Below are 24,724 nucleotides of genomic sequence, written 5' to 3' on the forward strand. Positions count from 1 at the left end.
AGGGGCAAAACGTGCTGGGAGGTTTCTTGCAGCCTCCCCAGTCCAGGCTCAGAGTGTGGTTTATGGAGTGATCTGGTGTGACAGCACTGTAGCTATTTCAGGAGCACCATCTCTGACCATGTAACTGATGGTGTGAGGATGCTGCTCGGTTCGGTGTGCTTGCAGCAAGGACACCTTCTCACTCCCTGGGATTACTGAAGGTTGCTCAGTAACACATGCCCTGGTTGGATTGCTTTTATGGCTGAGCTGACAGGCAGAATCCTTTTTCTGATCCCAGCCTGCCAACGAGCTGTGCCTTGCCACCCAGGTGCACAGAGTCACATGTTTGACATCTTCTCTTCTACAGATCTGGTGCCTCCTGCCCTGGCTTGGCACAGGGTACCTCTGTGGCCTGCCTTTCTCCCTTGGTCCAAAATGACAGCGATCGCTGTGGTCAGCTGTGCTTTCTTCTTTTCCCTTCTCTGTGAAACAAGTGCATTCGTGGTGCCCAATTCCACTGACCTGCCGCTGGCAGACAAGAATTTCACTGAGGTGGAGGTGGCTTTGGCAGCTCCCCTGGACTCTGCCAGTGTGCCCAAGGCCAGGCGGAAGCGCTACATCTCGCAGAGCGACATGATTGCCATCCTCGATTATCACAACCAGGTCAGAGGCAAAGTCTTCCCACCTGCGTCCAACATGGAATACATGGTAAGTGAACTTTCTTTATTCACCAGCAAGATAAGCTGTGAGCCTCTGGTTCCATTTTTCTCCAGCACTTTGGGAGGGTTTAGTTAAGCAGATAATTGGCTTCTAGCTATTGGTGCTTGCTGAAACTATTCTGCCCTTACGTTTTTTTTAAGTTGCAGTAACTTAAACAAGGAAAAGCTCAGTACTGAACTTTGAACCTTTTGCTTGCCCTGCTGAATGTTCCTTTCTGTGAGCAGACCCAGTGAAGCTTCTGGGACCCAAGTAAAGGAGGTTGTGAGTTAACTGCTTGTTGGCCTGAGGCACAGGATGTGACCACAACATGGGATCAGAGCCTTTAAAGTGCTAACCCTTAGCAGCCCCAGTGTTTTTGTGGAGTACACTGGAAGCCAGTGCCCTGATGTGTGGAAAAACATAGCCAAAGACCACTTGTCATTTCTCTCACCCACAATACTTTTGGAGGCTCCACTTCTCATTTCTCTCACCCACAATGCTTGAAAGCTCTACAGTGAGGCTGTGCATGCTGATGCACTGTGTGGGGGGTTGGAACTGGATGATCCTTGAGGTCCCTTCCAACCCATAGAATTCTATGATTCTGTGATTCCTGCCCATGTGTTTTACCTGCTGCATGTTGTTGTGTGCACCTAATTCTGTAATTTTTTTTTTTTCCATCAGACAATGCTGCTTTTGAAAGTTGCTCTAGCATGGAGGGTTTCAGTCTGCTCAAAATGTTATGTTTGTGGCTTTTCCCCTTATTGGTAGATCCTCCTGACGTGAGCTATCTGTTCCTGCAGGTATGATAGAAGCTATTAATTCCCTGTGATTTCATACTTGGCACCAGGAGCTGAAGCAGCGTGTTTGCTATTTTGTGTTCCAGCTTTTGAATGCATTCATTCTGTGGAGCTCTCATGTTAAACATAGTCTGGCCAAGTAAAAATTGTTTTGCCTTCTGAGTAAGCTATTCAGGGTTTTGGAAGCACAGACAAGTTGTGCCAGCACTGAAATTGCAGAGCTTCTCGTCTGACAACAGATGGTTAACAAGGTCTGAGAAACAGGACACCACCAGCTTGACATAAAAAAGGGGGTTTGTTATAATAATAACTCCTCCTTGTTAGCAGCTAGTGACTAACAATTTGGACATCTTTTTTTATCACAGCTGTTACCTAAAATCTGGATCTGATCATATAATCTGTTTAGCACATCCCAGCAGCACCTCAGAATGCTGAGTGTGCTCAAAATGTAGCAGGAGGACAGCCTGTGGGCATCCCATAGGCTGAGCTTGAAGCTTGGTTGATTGGAAAGGTCAGAGGCAAGAAAAAACAGAGAGGTTAGAAGTCAGGCTCAGTCATCACTTTTGTTGCTCTGCTTTCCACTGACATTTCCTTTGATTCTGCATAAATAAACTTTGTTGTAATGTCTGAGGGAATGGCAGCCTACCATGCCCTTCCTTGGCCTGTGTGCTTTAGAAACATGCTCCTGCAGCTTGCTTAAGCCAAGCCAGCACCCTGACCTATTCCCAAGAGTTCTGTGAGAGCAGTGTTCTTCAGTTCTTCTTTGAATTCCTCTTTGGATGCCCTCATGTGTATGAACCACCCGGGTTTTAACTGTGGGGGTTGGGGATTCTGCTGCAGCTTTGCTCAACAGGGAGACTGTGCAAGGTTTAACAGAAACGATGACACCAAGCTAGATGGAGTGGGTAGGGAGGCACTACAGAGGGACTTGGGTAGATTGGATCCATGGCCAATGTCAACAGGATGAGCTTCAACCAGGCCAAGTGCCAGGTCCTGACCTTGGGACACAACAACCCCAAGCAACGCTGCAGGCTTGGGGCAGTGTGGCTGGAAAGTGCCTGGCAGAAAGGGCCCTGGGGGTGCTCATGGCCAAGTGGCTGAAGAGGAGCCAGCAGTGTGCCCAGGTGGCCAAGAAAGCCAAAGGCATCCTGGCTGGGATTAGAAATGCTGTGTCCAGCAGGAGCAGGCAGGGGATTGTCCTCTGGCACTCAGCTCTGGGGAGGCCACACCTTGAGTGTTGTGTCCAGTTTGGGGCACCTGAATCCAAGAGAGATGTGGAGGTGCTGGAGGCAGGGCAGAGGAGGGCAAGGAAGCTGTGAAGGGTCTGGAGAATAAATCTGATGAAGAGCAACTGAAGGAGTGGAGAGGTTGGTGCTGGTCTCTTCTCACAGGTAATTAGTGATAGAACTGGTCTCAAGCTACAAGTGGGTAGGTTTAGACTGGAGAGTAGGAAGAAATTTTTCAGGGTCAGGGCGGTCAGGGATTGGAATGAGCTGCCCAGGGAGGTGGTGGAGTCCCCAACCCTGGATGTGTTTGAAGGTGGTTTTGATGTGGTGTTTGGGGCTATGGTTTAGAGGTGACCCTTGTAGAGTAGGGTTAATGGTTGGACTTGGTGATCCTGAGGGTCTTTTCCAACCTGAATATTTCTGAGATTCTGTGAAAATCAAGACTGAAGCTATGCTCTCTACAGCTTGAATACTTTTCTCTTCCTTGCTCTTCCTACTTTTGTTTTTACCAGTACCAACTAGCCACAGGATGTATCTGTGTCCCTGTCAGCATCAGCCCCATCACTAGTCTCAAGGGCAAGGTCTAAGGCTTTCTTTCATGCTTGGTTTCCCAGTCTTAAAGTACTTTGTGACTTTATGCTGTGCAGTTCAGGGCAGCATCTCAAGCTGTGTAGGCAATGGTAGGATGGTTTTGGTTAGAAAAGCCCTCTAAGATCATCAAGTTCAGCCATCCAAGCCTCTACCAAGTCTGGTGCCAAACCCATGTCCCTCAGCACCACACCTGTGTGCGTAGATCCAAAGTGCAACTTGCAGCTTGGACCACAAGTGGAATCCAATCCCTTTGGCACCAATTCTCTTTCAGAATTTACTCTCTGTGTGTCCTGTGTAACTTTACAGAGATAAAAGCCCAGTGAGCAACATCACACAGAGCTTGCTCTGCTGTCTGTCTTGTAGCCACAGCATCATCTACTTGTCAACTTCAACAAAGGTATCACTGTCACCTTTCCATCCCTGTCACTACAGAGAGGCTTTGGTAGGAAGGTCTTGAAGATGACATGATGGTGTGAGCCATACCAAGACTGGAGACTCCTCTGTCAACAATGCCCTTTTGAACTGGCTTCGTCCATTTGTTGGTCTCTTTATGATTTCAGCCCATCAAGTGTGTCCTATGGCAAGAGAATCTCATGACATAAGATTGCCACTGTTACATATGAAAGATGATATGCCACTGGAACAGGTTGCCAAGGGAGGTTGTGGATGCCCCTTCCTCGAAGGTGTTCAAGGCCAGGTTGGATGAGGCCTTGAGTAACCTGGGCCGGTGGGAGGTGTCCCTGCCTCCCTGCAGGGGAGTTGAAACTAAATGATAGCAGTAGAGTCATAGAGAATTGTCAGGGTTGGAAGGGACCTCAAGGATCATCCAGTTCCAACCCCCCTGCCATGGGCAGGGACACCTCACACTACAGCAGGTTGCTCACATCCACATCCAGCCTGGCTGCAAAAACCTCCAGGCATGAGGCTTCCACCACCTCCCTGGGCAACCTGTGCCAGTGTCTCACCACCCTCATGGAGAAGAACTTCTTCCTAACATCCAATCTGAATCTCCCCATTTCTAGTTTTGCTCCATCCCCCCCACTCCTATACCCATCTGTCCCTCACCAATAGTGATAGGACTGGGGGGAATGGATCCAAGCTAGAGAAGGGCAGATTTAGATTAGACATTAGGAAGAAATTCTTCCCCATGAGGGTGGTGAGACACTGGCACAAGTTGCCCAGGGAGGTGGTGGAAGCCTCATCCAGGCCAGGCTGGATGTGACTCTGAGAAACCTGATCTAGTGTGAGGTGTCCCTGCCTATGGCAGGGGATTTGGAACTGCATGATCCTTGAGGTCCCTTCCAACCCTGACAATTCTATGATTCTGTGATCTTCAAGGTCCTCTCCAACCTAAACCATTCTATGACTCTCTGGTGGCCAACACATTGTCATTACCAGCAGACAAGGTACCCTGTGCTGAAAGACCATTAAAGAGTGTGTGCTCCTGTGCTGAGCACAGGAAGAGAGTGGTAGTGATGCAAGTAGCCTTTCTATTACTCCTAATGATGGCTGAAAAAGATGTCCCATGTCTGAGAGCTGGAATTATTTACAGATGTGGCAGCTTGTGGAAATCTCTTGTAAGCATGTGGAGGTAGAGAAGCCCTAAGCAGTTTGGAAGCCCAAGAGAAAAGAAGTTTTCTCCTCTTTTCTCTGTCCACAGTCATATTAAATTGTGGTTTGTTCTTTTTTTCCTAATTCAGTTAGGAGCTCTGCTCTTCTCATGAACTGCTGTATCTCATTTCTGCACAGTTCCCCTTGCTTTTTCTTCTCTACTGGTAAGAGCTCAGGGTTTAGCTGGACAGGTTGGTTCTTGTGATTCCAGTTCTTCACACTCAACCATTGTGGGGGGCTTTTCCCCTTGACACATGCTGTTCTTTACCTGATGCAGTCTGTTTCTCACATGTTCAGTGTATTCATGGATACTTTGACCTCCTTGTACACTATTCTGCCTGCCCCTGCTGTCTGGAGAATTGGTGTGCTGTAGGGCTTTGGAGGAGAGGGCTTGAGGAGTGGCTTTGAGTGCACATGTGGTAGGCAGGAGAAGTTCAGGTGAACACTGCAGTAACTGAGCTGGAGTGTTTCAATTCTCTTTGGGAGATGCTGCTCTGAGTACTGCTCCAGCTTGTTGCTGTATGCAGTCCTTAATTAAAGCAGGCAGCTGGGAAGTCAAAAGCAACAGTGGGAGACATTGATGATAGAACCACAGAATCATTAAGGCTGGAAAAAAACCTTTCAAGATCATTGAGCCTAACCATACCTCAACTACCATGGCCACTAAACTATATCCTGAAGCACTGCATCTACAGCTCCTTGAACACCTCCAGGGATGTTGACTCCACCACCTCCCTGGGCAGCCTGTTCCAATGCATCACCTGGTGCAGCTTCAGCCCATTTCCTCCCTCCCTATCTCTAGTTGAGAGAAGAGCCCAGCACTAGCCTGACTCCAACCTCCTTTCAGGGAGCTGTAGAGAGCAATAAGATCTCTTCTCTAGGCTAAACACCACCAGCTCACTCAGCCACTCCTGGTATGATACCTTCCAGACCCCTCCCCAGCCTCACTGCTCTTCTTTGGACATGCTCCAGCACTTCAATGTCTTTCTTATCCTGTGGTACCCAGAACTGAACACAGTACTCAAGCTGTGGCCTTGCCCATGCCCTGTACAGGAGCACAATCACTTCCCTACCCATGCTGGACACTGGTTTTGACCAGGTTGCCATTGTCCTTCTTGGCCACCTGGGCACACTGATAGGGAAAGCAACTGAATCACAGAATCCCAGAATGTCAGGGGATGGAAGGGAGCTTGAGAGATCATCCAGTTCAATCCTCCTGCCAGACCAGGGTCACCTGTACCAAGCCACACTGGAACTCATCCAGGTGGGTCTTGAATATCTCCAGAGAGAAGACTTCACAACCCTCCTGGGCAGCCTGTTCCAGTCTTCTGTCACCCTCACAATTCCTCCTCCTGTTTCCATGGAACTTCCTATGCCTCAGTGCCCCTTGTGCTGGCATTGGGCATCACCCAGCAGAGCCTGGCTCCAGCCTCTTGACACTCCCCCTGCACATCTTTATCAACAGCAATGAGGGCACCTCTCAGGCTCCTCCTCTCCAAGCTACAGAGCCCTCAGCTCCCTCAGGCTCTCCTCATATTGAAGATGTTTCACTCCCCTAATCATCTTTGTGGCTCTGTGCTGGACTCTTTCCAGCAGTTCCCTGAGGTCCTTCTTGAAGTAAGGGGCCCAGAACTGGACACAATATTCCAGATGTGGCCTCAGCACGGCAGAGTAGAGGAGGAGAAGAACCTCTGTGGACCTACTGACCACAGCCCTTCTAATCCACCCCAAGATGCCCTTGGCCTTCTTGGTCACAAGAGCACATTGCTGGCTTATGGACAACCTCCCATCCACCAGGACCCCCAGGTCCTTTTCCCCTTCACTGCTCTCCAACAGCTCAGTCCCCAAACTCTTCTGCTCTATGAGGTTGTTCTTTCCCAGGTACAAGACTCTCCCCTTGTCCTTGGTGAATTTCATTCCATTTCTCCCTGCCCAGCTCTCAGCCTGTCCAGGTCTGGCTGAATGGCAGCACAACCCTCCTGTGTCAGCCACTGCTCCCAGTTTGGTGCCAGCAGCAAACTTGCTGCCAGTGTCATTGATGAATATACTGAACAACACTGGTCCCAGTGCTGACCCCTGAGGGGCTCCACTAGTTACAGGCCTAATCACAGCCTGGGAAATCTCTTATTGGGACATCAACAACCTGTGCATCACACTTTAAAGATGTCCTCCTTATGGTCATGTTCTGGTACTGCTGATGCCTTCAAGTGGAAGTTTTTCTGCAAGTACAAATCTAGAGTCAGTGTGTATGTGAATGAAAGTGAAAGAGAAAGGAAACAAGAACTTTCAGGCTGCTGATGTAGAGTTATGACCTCTCTTTTTAATTTGGGACTTCTTAAGACATCCTTTAGTCTTGGCTCATCCCAAGACTGTCATTCATCAGTCTTTGCTTGTGCCATAAAAGTTGATGCTATACCTGCAGAAAGAGAAATGACACCACACTTCTGACCTGGCAAAGGGGCACAGAATCACAGGGTCCCTTCCAACCCTGACGATTCTGTGATTCTATGATTCTGAGGTAACAGAAGGGGCAGGACTGCACACTCTAAACTGCAGTGCTGAATGTGGAATGCTGGCTGAAGATCATAGAGTCATAGAATTGGTCAGGGTTGGAAGGGACCACAAGGATCATCTAGCTCCAACCCCCCTGCCGTGGGCAGGGACACCTCACACTACAGCAGGTTGCTCACAGCCACATTCAGCCTGGCTGCAAAAACCTCCAGGCATGAGGCTTCCACCACCTCCCTGGGCAACCTGTGCCAGTGTCTCACCACCCTCATGGGGAACAACTTCTTCCTAACATCCAATCTGAATCTCCCCATTTCTAGTTTTACTCCATTCCCCCCAGTCCTATCACTACCTGATATCCTAAAAAGTCCCTCCCCAGCTTTCTTGTAGCCCCCTTCAGATACTGGAAGGCCACAAGAAGGTCACCTCAGAGCCTTCTCTTCTCCAGACTGAACAGCCCCAACTCTTTCAGTCTCTCCTCATAGGAGAGGTGCTCCAGCCCTCTGCTCATCCTCATGGCCCTTCTCTGGACATCTTCCAGCATGTCCATATCCCTCTTGTAACAGGGGCTGCAGAACTGGATGCAGTACTCCAGGTGGGGTCTCACCAGGGTGGAGCAGAGGGGGAGGATCACCTCCCTTGACTGATGTTAAGAGCTCTACACAAACTCCAGGCTGCTTACACACAGAAGCTGTTCTGCTGTAGTTTCAGTCCCATTGCTGTTCAGTGATTGCACAAGTGCACTTTGGGCTTTGGGAAAATCTGCCCTTTGTGAAACACGTCACTTTGTAGGCCTCACAAGAGCAGAAGATTCCCTGGGGAGCCTGGCAAGAGTTAGTCTGGATGCAGAAAGGTATTTTCTCATGAGCCAATGGCAGAGGATCTGGAGGGTAGTGGAGAATCTGAGTCTGTTCATTCCCAGCAAACCCACTTAAAAGACCTTAGTAAAATGGGCAAAGGGAATAAACTGTTGTTCTAAAAGGAGAGAAACTGTGTTCCAAGAGAAGATCCTGCACACTTGTGAGAGAGTATTAGAATCAGAATCACAGAATTAACCAGGTTGGAAAAGGCCTTCGAGATCATCAAGTCCAACATTCATCACCCATCACCCAACATCACCCAACACCATCTAATCAACTAACCCATGGCATTCCTGTGCAGACTACCCTAAGTGATGCTACTCTGGCAGGGGGGTTGGACCTGATGATCTCTTGAGGTCCCTTCCGACCTCTGATATACTGTGAGACTGTGAGACTGTGATGGCACTGAGTGCCTCATCCAGTCTTGTTTTAAACACTTCCAGGGAGGGTGACTCCACCACTTCCCTGGGCAGCACATCCCAATGGCCAATCTCTCTTTATGGGAACAATTTCTTCCTCACATCCAGCCCAAGCCTCCCCTGACATAGCCTGAGACTGTGTCCTCTCCTTCTACCACTGGCTGCCTGGGAGAAGAGCCCAACCCCCTCCTGGCTACAACCTCCCTTCAGGCAGCTGTAGAGAGCAATGAGGTCTGCCCTGAGCCTCCTCTTCTCCAGGCTAAACACCCCCAGCTCCCTCAGCCTCTCCTCACAGGGCTGTGCTCCAGACCCCTCCCCAGCTTTGTTGCCCTTCTCTGGACACATTCAAGTATCTCAATGTCCTTCTTAACCTGAGGAGCCCAGAACTGGACACAGTACTCAAGGTGTGGTCTAACCAGTGCTGAGCACAGGGCAGGATGACTTCCCTGCTCCTGCTGGCCACACTATTCCTGATGCAGGCCAGGATGCCATTGGCCTTCTTGGCCCCCTGGGCACACTGCTGGCTCCTGTTCATCTTATGTAATCCAGCACCCCCAGGTCCCTTTCTGCCTGGCTGCTCTCCAGCCACTCTGTCCCCAGCCTGTAGCACTGCATGGAGGTGTTGTGGCCAATGTGTAGAGCATGGCACTCAGACCTGTTAAATCTCATGCCCTTGGACTCTGCCCATCTGTCCAGCCTGTCAAGGTCCCTCTGCAGAGCCCTTCTACCCTCTGACAGATCCACACCTGCCCCTAGCTTGGTGTCATCTGCAAACTTACTGATGATGGACTCAATCCCCTCATCCACATCATCAATAAAGATATTGAACAGGATTGGGCACACCACAGGGTTGGGGGACACCACTAGTGACAGGCTGCCAGCTGGATGTGGCACCATTCACCACCACTCTCTGGGCACAGCCCTCCAGCCAGTTCCTAACCCAGCACAGGGTGCTCCTGTCCAGGCCACAGGCTGCCAGCTTGGCCAGCAGTTTGTTATGGGGGATGGTGTCAAAGGCCTTGCTGAAGTCCAGGTAGACTACATCCACATCCACCAGAAGGAGATGAGGTTGGTCAGGCAGGACCTGCCCCTCCTAAATTCACGCTGGCTGGGCCTGATCCCTTGGCCATCCTGGAGATGCTGTGTGAATGCACTCTAGAGGACCTGTTCCATAACCTTGCCTGGCACTGAGGTCAGGCTGACAGTCCTGCAATTGCCTGGTTCATCCTTGCAGCCCTTCTTGGATGAAGTCACAGGAGAAATCTGTGCACTCTGCATTGACTTTCTTTGCTGAGGCCACGAACTTTGCTTTCTGCCTGTGAAGATCTGCAGAGGACTCACAAAGGTAGGCCAGAGAAGCAAGCAAATAGCTGCTGTAGTGGTCAGAAATGTCAATAACTGCATTGTTATTATTTCACTCCCACACTTGAAAGTCTTGGGCAATGTTTTCTTGCTGTCAAGTTGATCTTCAAAGTGCTCTGTGAATATTCAATAGGTGATGGGTGAGGCAGAAGGGAAAAAAACCCTAACCCCTCTTCAGGTTTGCCGCATTGAATACCTCAAGGCTTTTATCTGGACATGGTAAAAAAAAAAAAAAAAGGTTAATTTGGGGTTTTCTCTCCAATTCAAAAGCATTTCTGACAAATAAGCTTCTCAGCTTCTTTACCTATTTTTTTGCTGTTGTCAGTGTGGTTTCTTACAGACCCTTCTAAATCCTAGAGGACATTTTGTTCTCGAGTTATTTGCCCTGGCTCATCTACGTGGTCCCACTGAAATCATCCATGCCTGTGAGTAAGGGACTGCAGGGCTAGTTCCTTCAGGATTTATGTCTAAGGAGTTGGATAGGATCTCTCGATTCACATAGTTTATCCCTGCTTTGTTGCAGGACTTCCTTCTGCATTAAATACATATGGTTTTCATCTTGCCTCCTCCTGAACACAGAGAGTGATGCTGTCTCAGTCACATCTCCTGGCAAAAAAAAAAGTCTTTGACATTAGGAACAGGAATGATTTCCAAATGCCTAACCTAAATATTTCACTCTAAACCTCAGATAATTAATCTTTATATGCACTTTTTAGCTGCCCAATAGAATTCCTTTTCTTTCTAATTTTTTTTCCACTTCCAATATTACCCTTTCCATATTTACTGACAGTTTTCTTGGCATCAATCAAGAGAATGATTCCTTAATTTCCATCTGTGTGTCTTAACGATGCTTCTGCATAAGGCAGCAAATTGCAGTTGCTCTCCATTTGCAGCTCTTTGCTTGACTCAGTGAACAGCACTCTTGAAAGCCTCAGCAGATGGGGCCCATTGTTTGAACTTTGCATGTCTGAAGGCACCAGTGCCATGATCTGGTGGAGGATCTCCTCCAGGAGTTTACTGGCAGCCTGCTTTTTCCCTTAAGTATCACAGAACATAGAATGTTAGGGGTTGGAAGGGACCTTGAAAGATCCTCAAGCCCAACACCTGTAGCCCTGTTCCCTTAAATCCTATCCACATGGTGAAGGTTGAAAGAAAGGCATCAGATGATGGGGCAGGATTCAAAGATTTCAATCTGTTTCTTATCATGCCAGAGCACAAAGTGACTCTTAGTTTAGTCTACCCCAAGAGGCAATGGATATAAATCCCAGCACAGGAGGTTCCACCTCAACATGAGGAGGAACTTCTTCACTGTGAGGGTCCCAGAGCACTGGAACAGGCTGCCCAGAGAGGTTATGGAGTTTCCTTCTCTGGAGCCTTTCCAGCCCTGTCTGGATGTGTTCCTGTGTGACCTGTGCTGGATTCTATGGTCCTGCTCTGGCTGGGGGGGGGGTTGGACTGGATGATCTCCATAGGTTGCTTTCAACCCTTAACATCCTGGGAGCCTGTGATTCTGGGAGGAGAGCTATCAAGTAGCTCAGAGTTTCCATCTATCCCAGCTTGCCATAACTGTTAGCTTGCTCTGTGCTGGGAAGCCACGAGTGAAGTGATATACAGGTGAATAGGGGCATAAAAGATCTTGGAGTCCTAGTTGACAGTAAGTTCTGCATGGGACAGCAATGTACCCTTGTGGCCAAGAGAGCCAATGGAATCCTGGGGTGCAGCAAGAAAAGTGTGGCCAGCAGGGCTAGGGAGGTTCTGCTCCCCCTCTGCTCTGCCCTACTGAGACCACAGCTGCAATCCTGTGTCCAGTTTGGGGCTTCCCAGTTCAAGAGAGAGAGGGGAGGATGGCTGGGGAACATCTCTCCTATGAAGAGAGACTGAGAGCCCTGGGGCTGTTTAGTCTGGAGAAGAGAAGGCTGAGAGGGGATCTGATCAATGTCTATCAATAGCTGAGGGGTGGGTGTCAAGATGAAGGTGCCAGGCTCTGTTTGGTGGTTCCCAGTGATAGGACAAGGAACAGCAGGTACCAGATGGGGCAGAGGAGGCTCCACCTCAACCGGAGGAGAAATTTCTTTGTTCTGAGGGAACTGGAGCCCTGAAGCCTTCTTGAAAAATCTGAAGAACTTCCATTAAAAATGCTGTTGTTGATAAATATTGTGATAAAGGATGACTGTGTTAAACACCCTGATGGTATTTCAGAGGAGAATATTTACATTATTAAAATTTAGTATTAGCAGAAAGTCTTCTAGGGGTTTAAGCAAACAAAAACAACCTAGTGAAGTCTCAGCTAGAAAAGCAGCCTGCCCAGAGCCCTCACAATTAGACATTCCTCTATTACTAAATGCAGCACCTCTTGAACTTCTTGGCTGAAAACAGAGACAGGGCATTTTTCACAAGAGTCTTGACCCCCCAAAGCACACAGTGCTGCTTTTCATCCATGGATGGAGCTGATAGTAACCTTAAACATCTCAACAGTTTTGTTCTCTTTCTCCACTTGAAGAGAAAATTTGAAAAGAACAGTCAGACAAACACAGAATCACAGAATGTTAGGGGTTGGGAGGGACCTCTGAAGGTCACCCAATCCAACCTTCCTCCCAGAGCAGGACCACCCAGGGCAGGTCACACAGGAACACATCCAGTGCCCGTGTCTCACCACCCTCATGGGGAAGAATTTCTTCCTAACATCCAATCTGAATCTCCCCATTTCTAGTTTTGTTCCATTCCCCCCAGTCCTATCCCTACCTGACACCCTCCAAAGTCCCTCCCCAGCTTTCTTGGAGCCCCCTTCATATACTGGAAGGCCACAAGAAGGTCTCCTGGGAGCCTTCTCTTCACCAGACTGAACAACCCCAACTCTCTGTCTGTCTTCATAGCAGAGGAGCTCCAGCCCTCTGCTCATCCCCGTGGCCCTTCTCTGTCTGTACAGAGTTAGCTGTTAGCAGGTGTCAGGACAGACTCTTGAGTTCAGCTTTCTCCCTCTGAGAATAAAGAACTTTTGTTCTCATTCTTTACCCTGCAGAAAGAAGAAGCTGCTCTGTGTTTTCTTTCGTGTCATGCTGCTGTATCTTTCAGTCAGAGCTACTTAGCACATAACCAGGGTTTTCTTGGGGAGCTTGTAAAGAAATTCAGAACCCTCTTGTATGTGTGTTTTAAAGAAAAAGGTTGGTGGTTAGTAACATAAAAATGAAGAAAAAAAAGAGAAAAAATGGAATATTTTTTGGTAAATATGGAATAGAAACATAAACACCACAAAAAAAAAATCTCTTTCTTTTTTTCCCTACTCACTTTATGTGGGCTTGAGAAAAGGCAGTTTGCTCCCATCATGTTTAAAATGATAGAGGTGAGACACCTTCCCCTTCAGACTTAGGACCAATTGTCAGTGGGACATGGAGCTAGACAAATATTGGTCCATTTCCTTACCACTGCTAAGGTTAGCTCTTGCCAACTAAAATATGCCTAGCAGTAGGTTAGGCAAGCACTGAGTATTTTAAGATATGGAGCTCTGATATTTAACTCTTCCCAAAGCTAAATAAATAATAGCATATCAGGGATGCTTATTGTTATTAACCCTGGCAGCCTTCCAGTAACTGAAGGGGGCTCCAAGAAAGCTGGGGAGGGACTTTGGAGGGTGTCAGGGAGTGAGAGGACTGAGGGGAATGGAACAAAACTAGAAATGGGGAGATTCAGATTGGATGTTAGGAAGAAATTCTTCCCCATGAGGGTGGTGAGAGACTGGCAGAGGTTGCCCAGGGAGGTGGTGGCAGCCTCATCCCTGGAGGTTTTTGCAGCCAGGCTGGATGTGGCTGTGAGCAACCTGCTGTAGTGTGAGGTGTCCCTGCCCATGGCAGGGGGGTTGGAACTGGATGATCCTTGAGGTGCCTTCCAATCCTAACAATTCTATGATTCCATAATTCCATGATTCTATGGTTTTCCTTGTTTCTCATTGATGAAAAGTCTGGTACCAATCACAAAAAGAAATGCAGACAACCTTCAGAAGACTCAAATTCACTGTTAGCAGTGGTCAAGCTTCGAGCCATGGCACTTTGAAGTTGGGTCAGATAGACACCCAGGGGTATCTACTCCTGTATGAAGTACAGACTGGAGTTTTCATTAGAAAAGAAGGTTTCTTGGACATCTGTCTGATGATGCCCTAATTCCTTCTAAGGCAGCCCTTCTAATAGTGACCCCTTCACAAGCGTGAATCAGGAGTTTGAAGGTTTAGTTCCAGCAGAGTAAATCGACTCTGAAACATTGCACAGCTTTGAGCTGCAGCGAAGCACTGGCCAAACAGCTTGATGCATTCACTCTCTATTTATTTGCAGAAGGATGAGATACAGAACTGTGATTCCCATGGAGATTTTTCTCTGTGGATGTCAGCGATTTTCTGTGTAAACTTTCTAATGATTACCTAAAGCAGCTGGGGAAAGGACTTTGCACATGTGGTAGGCACCCGGCGCAGCCCGGGCAGTAAAACAGTGAGCAGGTGGCAGCTGAGAGCAAAAAGGATTCATGTTCTTAGAGAGAGGGAGAGAGCTTGGAGTTCAGATGACCTCAGAGCCCAAATAAATACATCAAGTTGGCCAGATCTGTCTGTAAATTCCAATGAGCTCATCTGTTTTCATCACACACTATGGACTGAGAAAAAGGGAAGGCAAAGAGAGGAGGCTCTTGCAGTCGCACTGCTGCAAAAAGCCTTCAAGGAGAAGGGCTGGGAGTTGTTTTACACAATCACAGGAACATTCAGGTTGGAAAAGACCCTCAGGATCAACAAGTCCAACCATTAACTCCACTCTGCAAGAGTCACCCCTATCTATAGCCCCAAGCACCACATCCAAACCACCTTTAAACACATGCAGGGTTGATGACTCCACCACCTCCCTGGGCAGCTCATTCCAATGCCTGAGCACTCTTTCCCTGGAAAAATGTTTCCTACTTTCCAGTCTAAACTTACCCAGTGGCAGCTTGAGGCTGTGCACTCTTGTTCTGTCACTAATTACCTGGGAGAAGAGACCAGCACCAACCTCCCCACAAGGTCCTTTCAGGGAGTTGTAGGCAGCAATGAGGTCTCTCCTCAGCCTCCTCTTTTTCACACTAACCATCCCCAGCTCCTTCAGTTGCTCCTCATCAGATTTATTCTCCAGGCCCTCCCCAGCTTCCTTGCCCTCTTCTGCCCTCGCTTTTAAGCTTTGTGCCAGATATGGGGTAGTGGATGTGGTGGTGGGTACTACAAAAAGCCTCTGAACCTGAAAATACTTGGCTAGAGAAGAAAAGAAGGGGAAAAGCTGTGCAAGGGGCTCTCACCTGCCCTGCAGGCTGCTGTGGGGTTTCTGAGAACAGCCAGCAGATGTGTGAGCAGCAAGGCTGGTGCAAGGCTGCACAGCTGAATGACTCGTGAGGACAAGACCTGCATGGTGGAGGGCAGAAGCCTATATCTGCTAATCCACTCCAGGACTTGCTCTAGCAGCTGTGGCTGCAGCTGCACAGATGGGCTGGGCATGTCAGATTTCATCCCTCAGCTTCTCAATGTTTTTCCAAGAGGAAGAAATCCCTTGAACTGCAGTTTTATTCTTTCCCACTTGCTGCCATTCTGGAAGTGAGAGCTTCTGATCTTCATCTGGAAAAACAAGCAGAAGCACAGGGCTAGTGGAGAATAAAATCAGAAGGCAGAGGTAGACAGGTTCATTTTTTTTGACTGATCACTACTAAAAGAAGGTGTTGCTGGCCACCCCTTTGAGGTCCACAGGAACCACTGTGGCTTTGTGCCAAATAATCTGAAGACACTAAAGTGAGCCCACAGCAAACTCATGTAGGTGACAAAAAGGATGCCCCAAATGGCAAACAAATTGCCAGCTTCTATAACTGCAATGCAACAGGGTTGTGGAACACTGGAACAGGTGGCTCAGGGAGGTGGTTGAGCTCCCACCACTGGAGATATTCAAAGTGAGGCTGATAGGACTCTGGGCAGCCTGATCTAGTTGAGGATGCCCCTGCTGACTGCACAGGGGGTTGGACTGGATGAGCTTTGGAGGTCCCTTCCAACCCAGACCATTCTATGATTGAATGAAGAATCCCCAAATCACACATCCCAACATTGCATTTGCAATCTCATCACATAACTTCAGTCATGTAAAGGAGCTGTTGAGAGGGGGAGTGATTAAGACAGGGTAATTCATCTATTTGCTCTTAATTTGTGCTCAAACATCTGTTTGGTGCTTGTCCTTCCAGCAGCCAGCTTGAGGAGCTCATCACACCACTGCTGTTGGGGGGAATCCCCATGCTGCCTAGGAATTCCCAGAGCTCAGGGGATTCCTAGGAGGGCAGCCAGTGCTTTGCTTAAAATCCCTGGTTCCCCACTGAGAAATCTGCAGAACAGCATCAAAGCTGCTGTGTCATGCTAAAGAAATCCCAACAAAAGCAACCAGCAAAGCACTGAGGATTGCTGCTGGCATTTCATGGTCAGGGCAATGATCTGCTGAGCTTCTCGTGTGCAGAGCTTCCATGTTGCTGCCAATAAAACTGAACCAGGAAAGAGGAAGGATTGTGATGGCAAAGGAAGAATGCAAGCATGGCTCTGTATTGCTGGAATGAATTATCAGATCTCCTTGACTAGCAGCTTAGAAACATATCTTCATGGATTCCCCAGTTAGCCCACACCTCCTATCTGCTCTGCTGGCAAGCTCAGGGAAGCAGCAGCCCTACTTCCTGTATTTGTTGCATATTTTCTTTGAAACAAGGAGGGCTGTAAAGTTAAATGCTTCTAAAGCCATCTGCTTTCCACACAGCAGAGGTGTTAACACAGCATGTCCCTTCCTCTCTCTTCATATTCACATCACAAGTTCTTGCCATTAATTACCACTTCTGAGGACGTGCAGAGAAGAGTTCATTGCCCTTTGCTTTGGTAATCACAGAATTGCTTTGGTTGGAAAAAGCCTCTAAGATCATCCAGTCCAACCATCAACCCAACACCACCATGGCCATTATTAAACCATGCCCCAAAGTGTCATGGCCACACTTCTCTTGAACACCTCCAGGGATGGGGACTCCATCACCTCCCTGGGCATCCTCTTCCAATGCCTGACCACTCTTGCAGGAAAGACGTTCTTCCTGATGTCCAAACCAGGGATGAATTCATGCCACAGGCTCTTACTGTTTAGAAGATCTTAGGTCATGATGAGACAATTTTTCTGCTTCAGCCTAAATTGATTTGCCTTTTCTCATGGAGATGATCTAAAGCTAGTGCTAGAAGGACTGAAACCATGGCCACTGAACCATGTCCCATGTCCTATGATTTTAATGCTCAAGAGGATGGTTGTGACCAAGATATCCTGTTCCAACAATGCACAAAAGGGCAGCTCCATCCCTTCTGCATAGAAGTTATCTAAGAATAACTGAGATACAGCTATAAGGAGGGTATGAGGCAACTCTGGCCCACAGCAGAGAATCACAGAATTGTTTCAGTTGGAAAAGACCTTTAAGAGCATTGAGTCCAACCATTCTCCAACTCTGCCAAGGCTGGGGTTAAACCTTGGCCCTCAGCACCGCATCTCTGCCTCTCTGAAACACCTGTAGAGATGGGGATTCAGCCACCTCCCTGGGCAGCCTGTGCCAGTGGTTGAGAGCCCTTTCAGTCAAGGAATATCTTCTCATGTCCAAACTAAACCTCTCCTGCTGCAACCTGAGGCCATTTCCTCTTGTTCTGCCACTTGTTCCAAGCTGAATTTTTGGGCTTCAGGGCATTTCATTGAACATTACGAAGATTTCATTTTACAATATGTTGTTATTATACATTATAGGAATAAAAAACTAATGTTATTATTTGTTTACAGAGTGAAATAAAGAAAAATGTGGAGGTGTTCCTGTTTCAATTACTGAGGGTGTTGCTGCTCCAACAGGGGGGGTACACAGAATCACAGAATGTTAGGAGTTGGAAGGGACCACCAGAGATCATCCAGTCCAACTCCGCTGCCAGAGCAGGATCACTTAGAGCAGGTCACACAGGAACACATCCAGGTGGGTTCTGAAAGTCTCCAGAGGAGACCACAAGCTCTCTGGGCAGCTTGTTCCAAGTGCTCCATTCAAACAGATTGTCAGGGTAGGAAGGTACCTCAAGGATCATCCAGTTCCAACCCCCCTGCCATGGGCAGGGACACCTCACACTACAGCAGGTTGCTCACAGCCACATCCAGCCTGGCTGCAAAAACCTCCAGGTATGAGGCTTCCACCATCTCCCTGGGCAACCTGTGCCAGTGTCTCACCACCCTCATGGGGAACAACTTCTTCCTAACATCCAATCTGAATCTCCCCATTTCTAGTTTTGCTCCATTGCCCCCACTCCTATCACTCCCTCCAAAGTCCCTCCCCAGCTTTCTTGTAGCCCCCTTCAGATACTGGAAGGCCACAAGAAGGTCTCCTCAGAGGAGAGGTGTTCCAGTCCTCTTGATCATCCTCCTGGGCCTTCTCTGGACACCTTCCAGCACCTCCAGACCTTTCCTGTACTAGGGGCTCCAGAACTGGACACAGAGCTCCAGGTGTGGTCTCCCCAGAGTGGAGCAGAGGGGGAGAATCCCCTCCCTGGCCCTGCTGGCCACACTTCTCTTGCTGCAGCCCAGGCTCTGCTTGGCTCCCTGGGCTGCAAGTGCTCACTGCTGGCTCCTGTTGAGCTTCTCATCCACCAGCACACCCAAGGCCTTTTCTTCAGGGCTTCTCTCCAGCCAGTCTCTGATCAGCCTATATTGGTGTTTGGGATTGCGCTGACCCAGATGCAGGACTTTGCACTTGGCCTTGTTGAACCTCATGAGGTTGGCTTGGGCTCAGCTCTGCAGCCTGTCCAGGTTCCTCCGGATGGATCCCTTCCCTCCAGCCTGTCTGCTGCCCCACACAGCTTGGTGTCATTGGCAAACTTGCTGAAGGTGTACTCACTGCCACTGTCTGTGTTACCAACAAAGATGTTGATGATCTTTTCCTATTCCTTTATATGCTATCTATATGCAACAATGAAGCCTCATGGGTTCAAAAATCTAAATGTCCTCCATCCCGGGAGGTTTTTGCAGCCAGGCTGGATGTGGCTGTGAGCAACCTGCTCTAGTGTGAGGTGTCCCTGCCCATGGCAGGGGGCTTGGAACTGGATTACCCTTGAAGTCCCTTCCAGCCCTGACAATTCTATGATTCTATGTCTGTGCCCTGTTCTCTTACATATCCAGACCAGGGGACTGAAGAGAGCTCCAAATGAACACATGTGGGCTGAGGATCAGACTTCTTTTCAATCATAGAATCATTGAAGCATTAAGGTTGGAAAAGATCTTTAAGATCATCCAGTCCAACCATCAACCCAACACCACTATGGCTGTTAAAACATGCCCCAAAGTGCCCTGGCCACACATTTCCTGAACACCTCCAGGGATGGGGACTCTACCACCTCCCTGGGCATCCTCTTCCAATGCCTGACCACTCTTGCAGGAAAGACGTTCTTCCTGATGTCCAAACCAGGGATGAATTCATGCCACAGGCTCTTACAGTTTAGAAGATCTTAGGTCATGATGAGACAATTTTTCTGCTTCATCCTAAATTATTATGATTTGCCTTTTCTCATGTAGATGATCTCAAGCTAGTGCTAGAGGGACTGAGACCAATTTTTTTTTTTTTTAAAGAAATAAAATAAGAAAGGTGAAGCACTTCTTCTCCCATGAAATACAATGAAGCCCCATCCAGGGATAGGGCTTCTACCACCTCCCTGGAACAGGTTGCTCAGGGAGGTGGTGCAGGCCTCATCCCTAGAGATTTTTAAGGTCAGGCTGGATGTGGCTCTGAGCAACCTGATGTAGTGTGAGGTGTCCCTGCCCATGGCAGGGGGGTTGGAATTGGATGATCCTTGAGGTCACTTCCAACCCTGACAATTCTATGATTTACATAGCTGAAGAAGGCTCTGTCCAAGTGCTTTTCACCAGCCAAGTAATGATGGAATGGAGGAGATTGAAAAGATGTTGCATACAATCCCCTCCCCCAGTCCAGCTGGTCTCACCTCTGTGCCTGGCAAGGTCATGGAGCAGATCCTCCTGAATGCCTTGCTAAGGCATACAGAAAATGAAGAGGAGGTGATTGGTGGTAACCACCACGGCTTCAGCAAGAGCAAATCATGCTGATGAACTTGGTGACCTTCTCTGATGGAGCTACAGCATCAGTGGACAAGGGAAGAGTAACTGATGGCCTCTACCTGGGCTTGTTTATGCCTTTGACACTGTCCTGCATGACATCCTGATGCTTAGGGGACTTGAGCATCCTCCCTATGAAGAGAGACTGAGAGCCCTGGGGCAGTTTAGTCCTCAGAAGAGAAGGCTGAGTGGAGATCTGATCAATGTCTATAAATAGCTGAGGGGTGGGTGTCAAGCGGAGGGGGCCAGGCTCTTTTCAGTGGTTCACAGTGATAAGCCAAGGAGCAATGGGCTCAAACTTGAACACAGAAGATTTCAGCTCAACATGAGGAGAAACTTCTTCAATGTGAGGGTGACAGAGCCCTGGAGCAGGCTGCCCAGAGAGGTTGTGGAGTCTCCTTCTCTGGAGACTTTCTAAACCCACCTGGATGCATTCCTGTGCAGACTGCCCTAAGTGATCCTGCTCTGGCAGGGTTGGACCTGATGATCTCTGGAGGTCCCTTCCAACCTCTGATATGCTGTGAGACTGTGTGATACTGTGATCCTGGTCACCAAATGGGAACAGCATGGACTTGAGGGGTGGAGCACTAGCTGGATAAGGAACTGGCTGGATGGTTGCACTCACAGAGTTGTGGTCAATGGCTCAGTCTCCAAATGGAGACCAGTGACAAGTGGTGTTCTTCAGGGGTCGATGCTGAATTCAGTGCTGTTTAATATCTCTGTCAGTGACATGGGTACTGAGGTGGAGGCACCTTCAGTAAGTCTATGGTTGGCACCAAGCTGTGTGGCTCAGTTGACTTTTTGGAGGGAAGGGATCCATCAAGAGGGACCTGGACAGGCTTTAGAGCTGGGCCCAAGCCACCCTCATGAAGTTCCGCAAGGCCAAGTGCAAGGTCAGGGCAGTCCCAGGCACAAATCCAGGCTGGGTGAGGAGTGGCTCAAGAGCAGCCTGGAGGAGAAGGCCTTGGGGGTGTCAGGTGGTGACAAACTCCCCAGGAGCCAGCAATGGTCTCTGGCAGCCCAGCAGGCAGCTGTGTGCTGAGCTGCATCCAAAGCAGGGAGGGCAGCAGCACAGGGAGGGGATTCTGCCCTCTGCTCTGCTCTGCTGAGACCCCACCTGCAGCACTGCCTCCAGTTCTGGTGCTCCCAGCACAAGAGGGACATGGAGCTGCTGGAGTGGGTCCAGAGGAGGCCATGAAGATGATCAGAGGTCTGGAGAACCTCCATTATGGGGACAAGCTGAGAGAGTTGGGATTGTTCAGCCTGGAGAAGAGAAGGCTCCAGGGAGACCTAATAGCAGCCTGCCAGTACCTGAAGGGGGCTACAGGAAAGCTGCAGAGAGACTGTTTGCAGAGACCTGCAGGGACAGGATAAGGGGGAATGGATTCAAGACAGAGCAGAGCAGATTTAGATTGTATGTTAGGAGCAAGTTCTGCATCATGTGGGTGGTAGAACACTGGAACAAGTTGCCCATGGGAGTGGTTGAGGCTCCATCTCTGGAGATATTCAAGGTGAGGCTCAACTGGGCTCTGGGCAACCTGATGTAGTTGGGGATGTCCCTGCTGACTGTAGGGGTGGTTGGACTGGATGACCTTTGGAGGTCTTTTCTGGCCTGGACCATTCTATGATTCTATGATTCCTGCCTTTCTGTCTGCAGTTCACTAAAACTCCCCAGCACTAAAAAACTCCACCTGGGGTATTCAAATTATACATCGAATTCCAGGACCTACAGCCTACCTGAGTGTCACTGCAGCACTTAGACAGACAAGGAATTGTGCATGCTTGTAATGGAGCAAGGAGATGCTCTTCACCTGGAGCTCCAGCAGTGCAGTAGGTTCTGTTGCTGCTGTTGAGGCCTCTTTGCTGTGGTGAAATCAGCAGAGCTAGAAACCAAACACATAAATGAGCAGGCAGAGCAGCCAGATGAGCCAGTGTTTAAGTTCACTTGCTGTGTTCCTATCATTGGAGAACTTCAGAAGTCAAATTGTCTCTTCTTATGGAGCTATCTTTTTATTCCAGTCATCTTCCATGCAGAATAAAATGGTCAAACTCATATTGCACCTGGAAACCATCCATAGCCTTTGCCTGTGGAATCCTTCTGCTTGACCTCAGATATGAAAAGCTGATACACACACTGTGTCTGGCTTTAGAATCATAGAATTGTCAGGGTTGGAAGGGACCTCAAGGATCATCCAGTTCCAACCCCCCTGCCATGGGCAGGGACACCTCACACTACAGCAGGTTGCTCACAGCCACATCCAGCCTGGCTGCATAAATCTCCAGGGATGAGGCTTCCACCACCTTCCTGGGCAACCTGTGCCAGTGTCTCACCACCCTCATGGGGAGCAACTTCTTCCTAACATCCAATCTGAACCTCCCCACTTATGGCTTTGTTCCATTTCCCCCAGTCCTATCACTACCTGACCCCTTAAAAACTCTCTCCCCAGCTTTCTTGTAGCCCCCTTCAGATACTGGAAGGCCACAAGAAAGTCTCAGAGCCTTCTCTTCTCCAGACTGAAGAGCCCCAACTCTCAGTCTGTCTCCATAGCAGAGCAGCTCCAGCCCTTTGATCATCCTCATGGCCCTTCTCTGGACACCTTCCAGCACCTCCAGATCCTTCTTGTAATAGAGGCTCCAGAACTGGACAGAGTGCTCCAGGGGATCCTGAGATCCTTTTTCAGATGTCTTAGGATTTTGTGGGGTGTGTAATACCTGTGTGGAATTTTCTTCTCTGTGTGCCTCTCCTTCGCTTTAACCTTCTCTCTGTGTCCCATCCAACATTTCCCTCCTCTCCACACAAGGATATCAACATGGAAGAGGCAATGCTAGGAGAATGCCTGTTCAGTGCATGGCTTCTCCAGGAAAAAAAACCAGAGGTCTGAGTACTGGGCTTGCTCTGAGGATGTGGGCAGGAATTCTCTCCAGGGATAGGGTGAAATCCTGCTGGATTCTCTATGTGCTGATCCATGCACAGTTTGCTGGACTCAAGAACTCCTTGTCTAGTGACAGATCTGGTGTCTTATGGTAGCATATTTGTGATTTCAGATGCTTGCTGCTTCTCTTCTTGCACTGTCATCATTATGTTTTGTTTTGGTTTGGTTTGGTTTGAGCTCTATTGAGGCCAAAATACCCTCCTGAGGATACTTTCTTTTGTCAGGTTTGGGATGAAACTCTGGCTAAATCTGCAGAGGCTTGGGCTGCTACGTGCATTTGGGACCATGGACCTTCCTACTTACTGAGATTCTTGGGGCAGAACCTGTCTGTAAGAACTGGAAGGTAGGCAGATGATCGATAAAAGAGCCTTCAAACAGTCTTTGAGATCCAGATCTTAGACTGATGCAAGTCTCATCCTGTACTCCAGCAATAAGTGATATTATTGATAGACATAAAGGAAAACCTCTTCAATTTGAGGATGCTGAAGCACTGGAAGAGGCTGCCCAGAGTGGTTGTGAAGTCTCCTTCTCTGGAGACACTCAAAACCCACCTGGGTGTGATCCTGTGTGATCTGATTACCATGAAGCTGCATCAACCGGGGGATTATACTGGATGATCTCTGGAGGCCCCTTCCAAACCCCACCATGCTGTGACTCTGTGATATCTGATATCCATCCATCTATGTTCATGTGCCTTGAATCACAAAATATTAGGGGTCAGAAGGGACCTTGAGAGATCACCCAGTCCAACCTCCCTGCCAGAGCAGGGTCACCTAGAGTAGGTCACACAGAGACACATCCAGCTGTGTTCTGAAAGTCTCCAGAGAAGGAGACTCCACAACCTCTCTGGGCAGCCTGCTCCAGGGCTCTGGCAACCTCACAGGCAAAAATTTTTCCCTTCTGTTCCTGTGGCACCTCCTCTGCTCCAGCTTGCCCCCAGTGCCCCTTGGCCTGTCCTTGGACATCCCTGAGCAGAGCCTGGCTCCATCCTCCCCACACTGCCCTGCACATCTTTATCACCAGCAATGAGGGCAGCCCTCAGGCTCCTCTGCTCCAAGCTCCAAGCCCCAGAGCTCCCTCAGCCTGCGCTCACAGGGAGATGTTCCACTGCCTGCAGCAGCTTTGTGGCTCTGTGCTGGACTCTTTCAAGAAGTTCCCTGAGGTCCTTCTTGATCTGAGGGACCCAGAACTGGACACAATATTCCAGATGTGCCCCTCAGCAGGGCAGGGCAGAGGGGAAGCAGAACTTCTTGATCTACTCACCACAGCCCTTGTAATCCACCCCGGGATGCCCTTGGCCTTCTTGCCACAAGGCCACATTGCAGACTCATGGGCATCCTTCTGGCCACCAGGACCCCCAGAGCCTTTTCCCCAGAGATGCTCTCCAACAGATCACCCTCAACCTCTACTGGTCCGTGGGGTTATTCTTCCCCAGATGCAAGACTTTACCCTTGTCCTTGGTGAAGCCCATCAAATTTCTTCCCACCCAACTCTCCAGCCTATGCAGGAGAACACTGCTGCTTAATCCTCTGCCCCTAGCAACATGTGGGGAAATGTGTGCTTTAGGTGACCTCCATCAGAGGGAGTAGCA

At 48.9% G+C, this 24,724-nt stretch overlaps 1 protein-coding gene across 1 annotated transcript in view; it reads left to right on the forward strand.

Annotated features, from left to right (window-relative positions):
• Positions 1-414: 414 nt before the first annotated feature.
• Positions 415-24,724, forward strand: part of PI15 (peptidase inhibitor 15) — a 31,860-nt gene continuing 7,550 nt past the window's right edge. Inside the window, exons 1-2 of the mRNA XM_054385536.1 lie at positions 415-687; positions 23,358-23,476. Coding sequence (XP_054241511.1) covers positions 415-687; positions 23,358-23,476 — 392 coding nt within the window. The remainder of the gene's footprint in view (positions 688-23,357; positions 23,477-24,724) is intronic.

The sequence above is a fragment of the Indicator indicator genome, chromosome 12, assembly GCF_027791375.1.
Source record: "Indicator indicator isolate 239-I01 chromosome 12, UM_Iind_1.1, whole genome shotgun sequence".
NCBI classification, from domain to species: Eukaryota; Metazoa; Chordata; class Aves; order Piciformes; family Indicatoridae; genus Indicator; species Indicator indicator.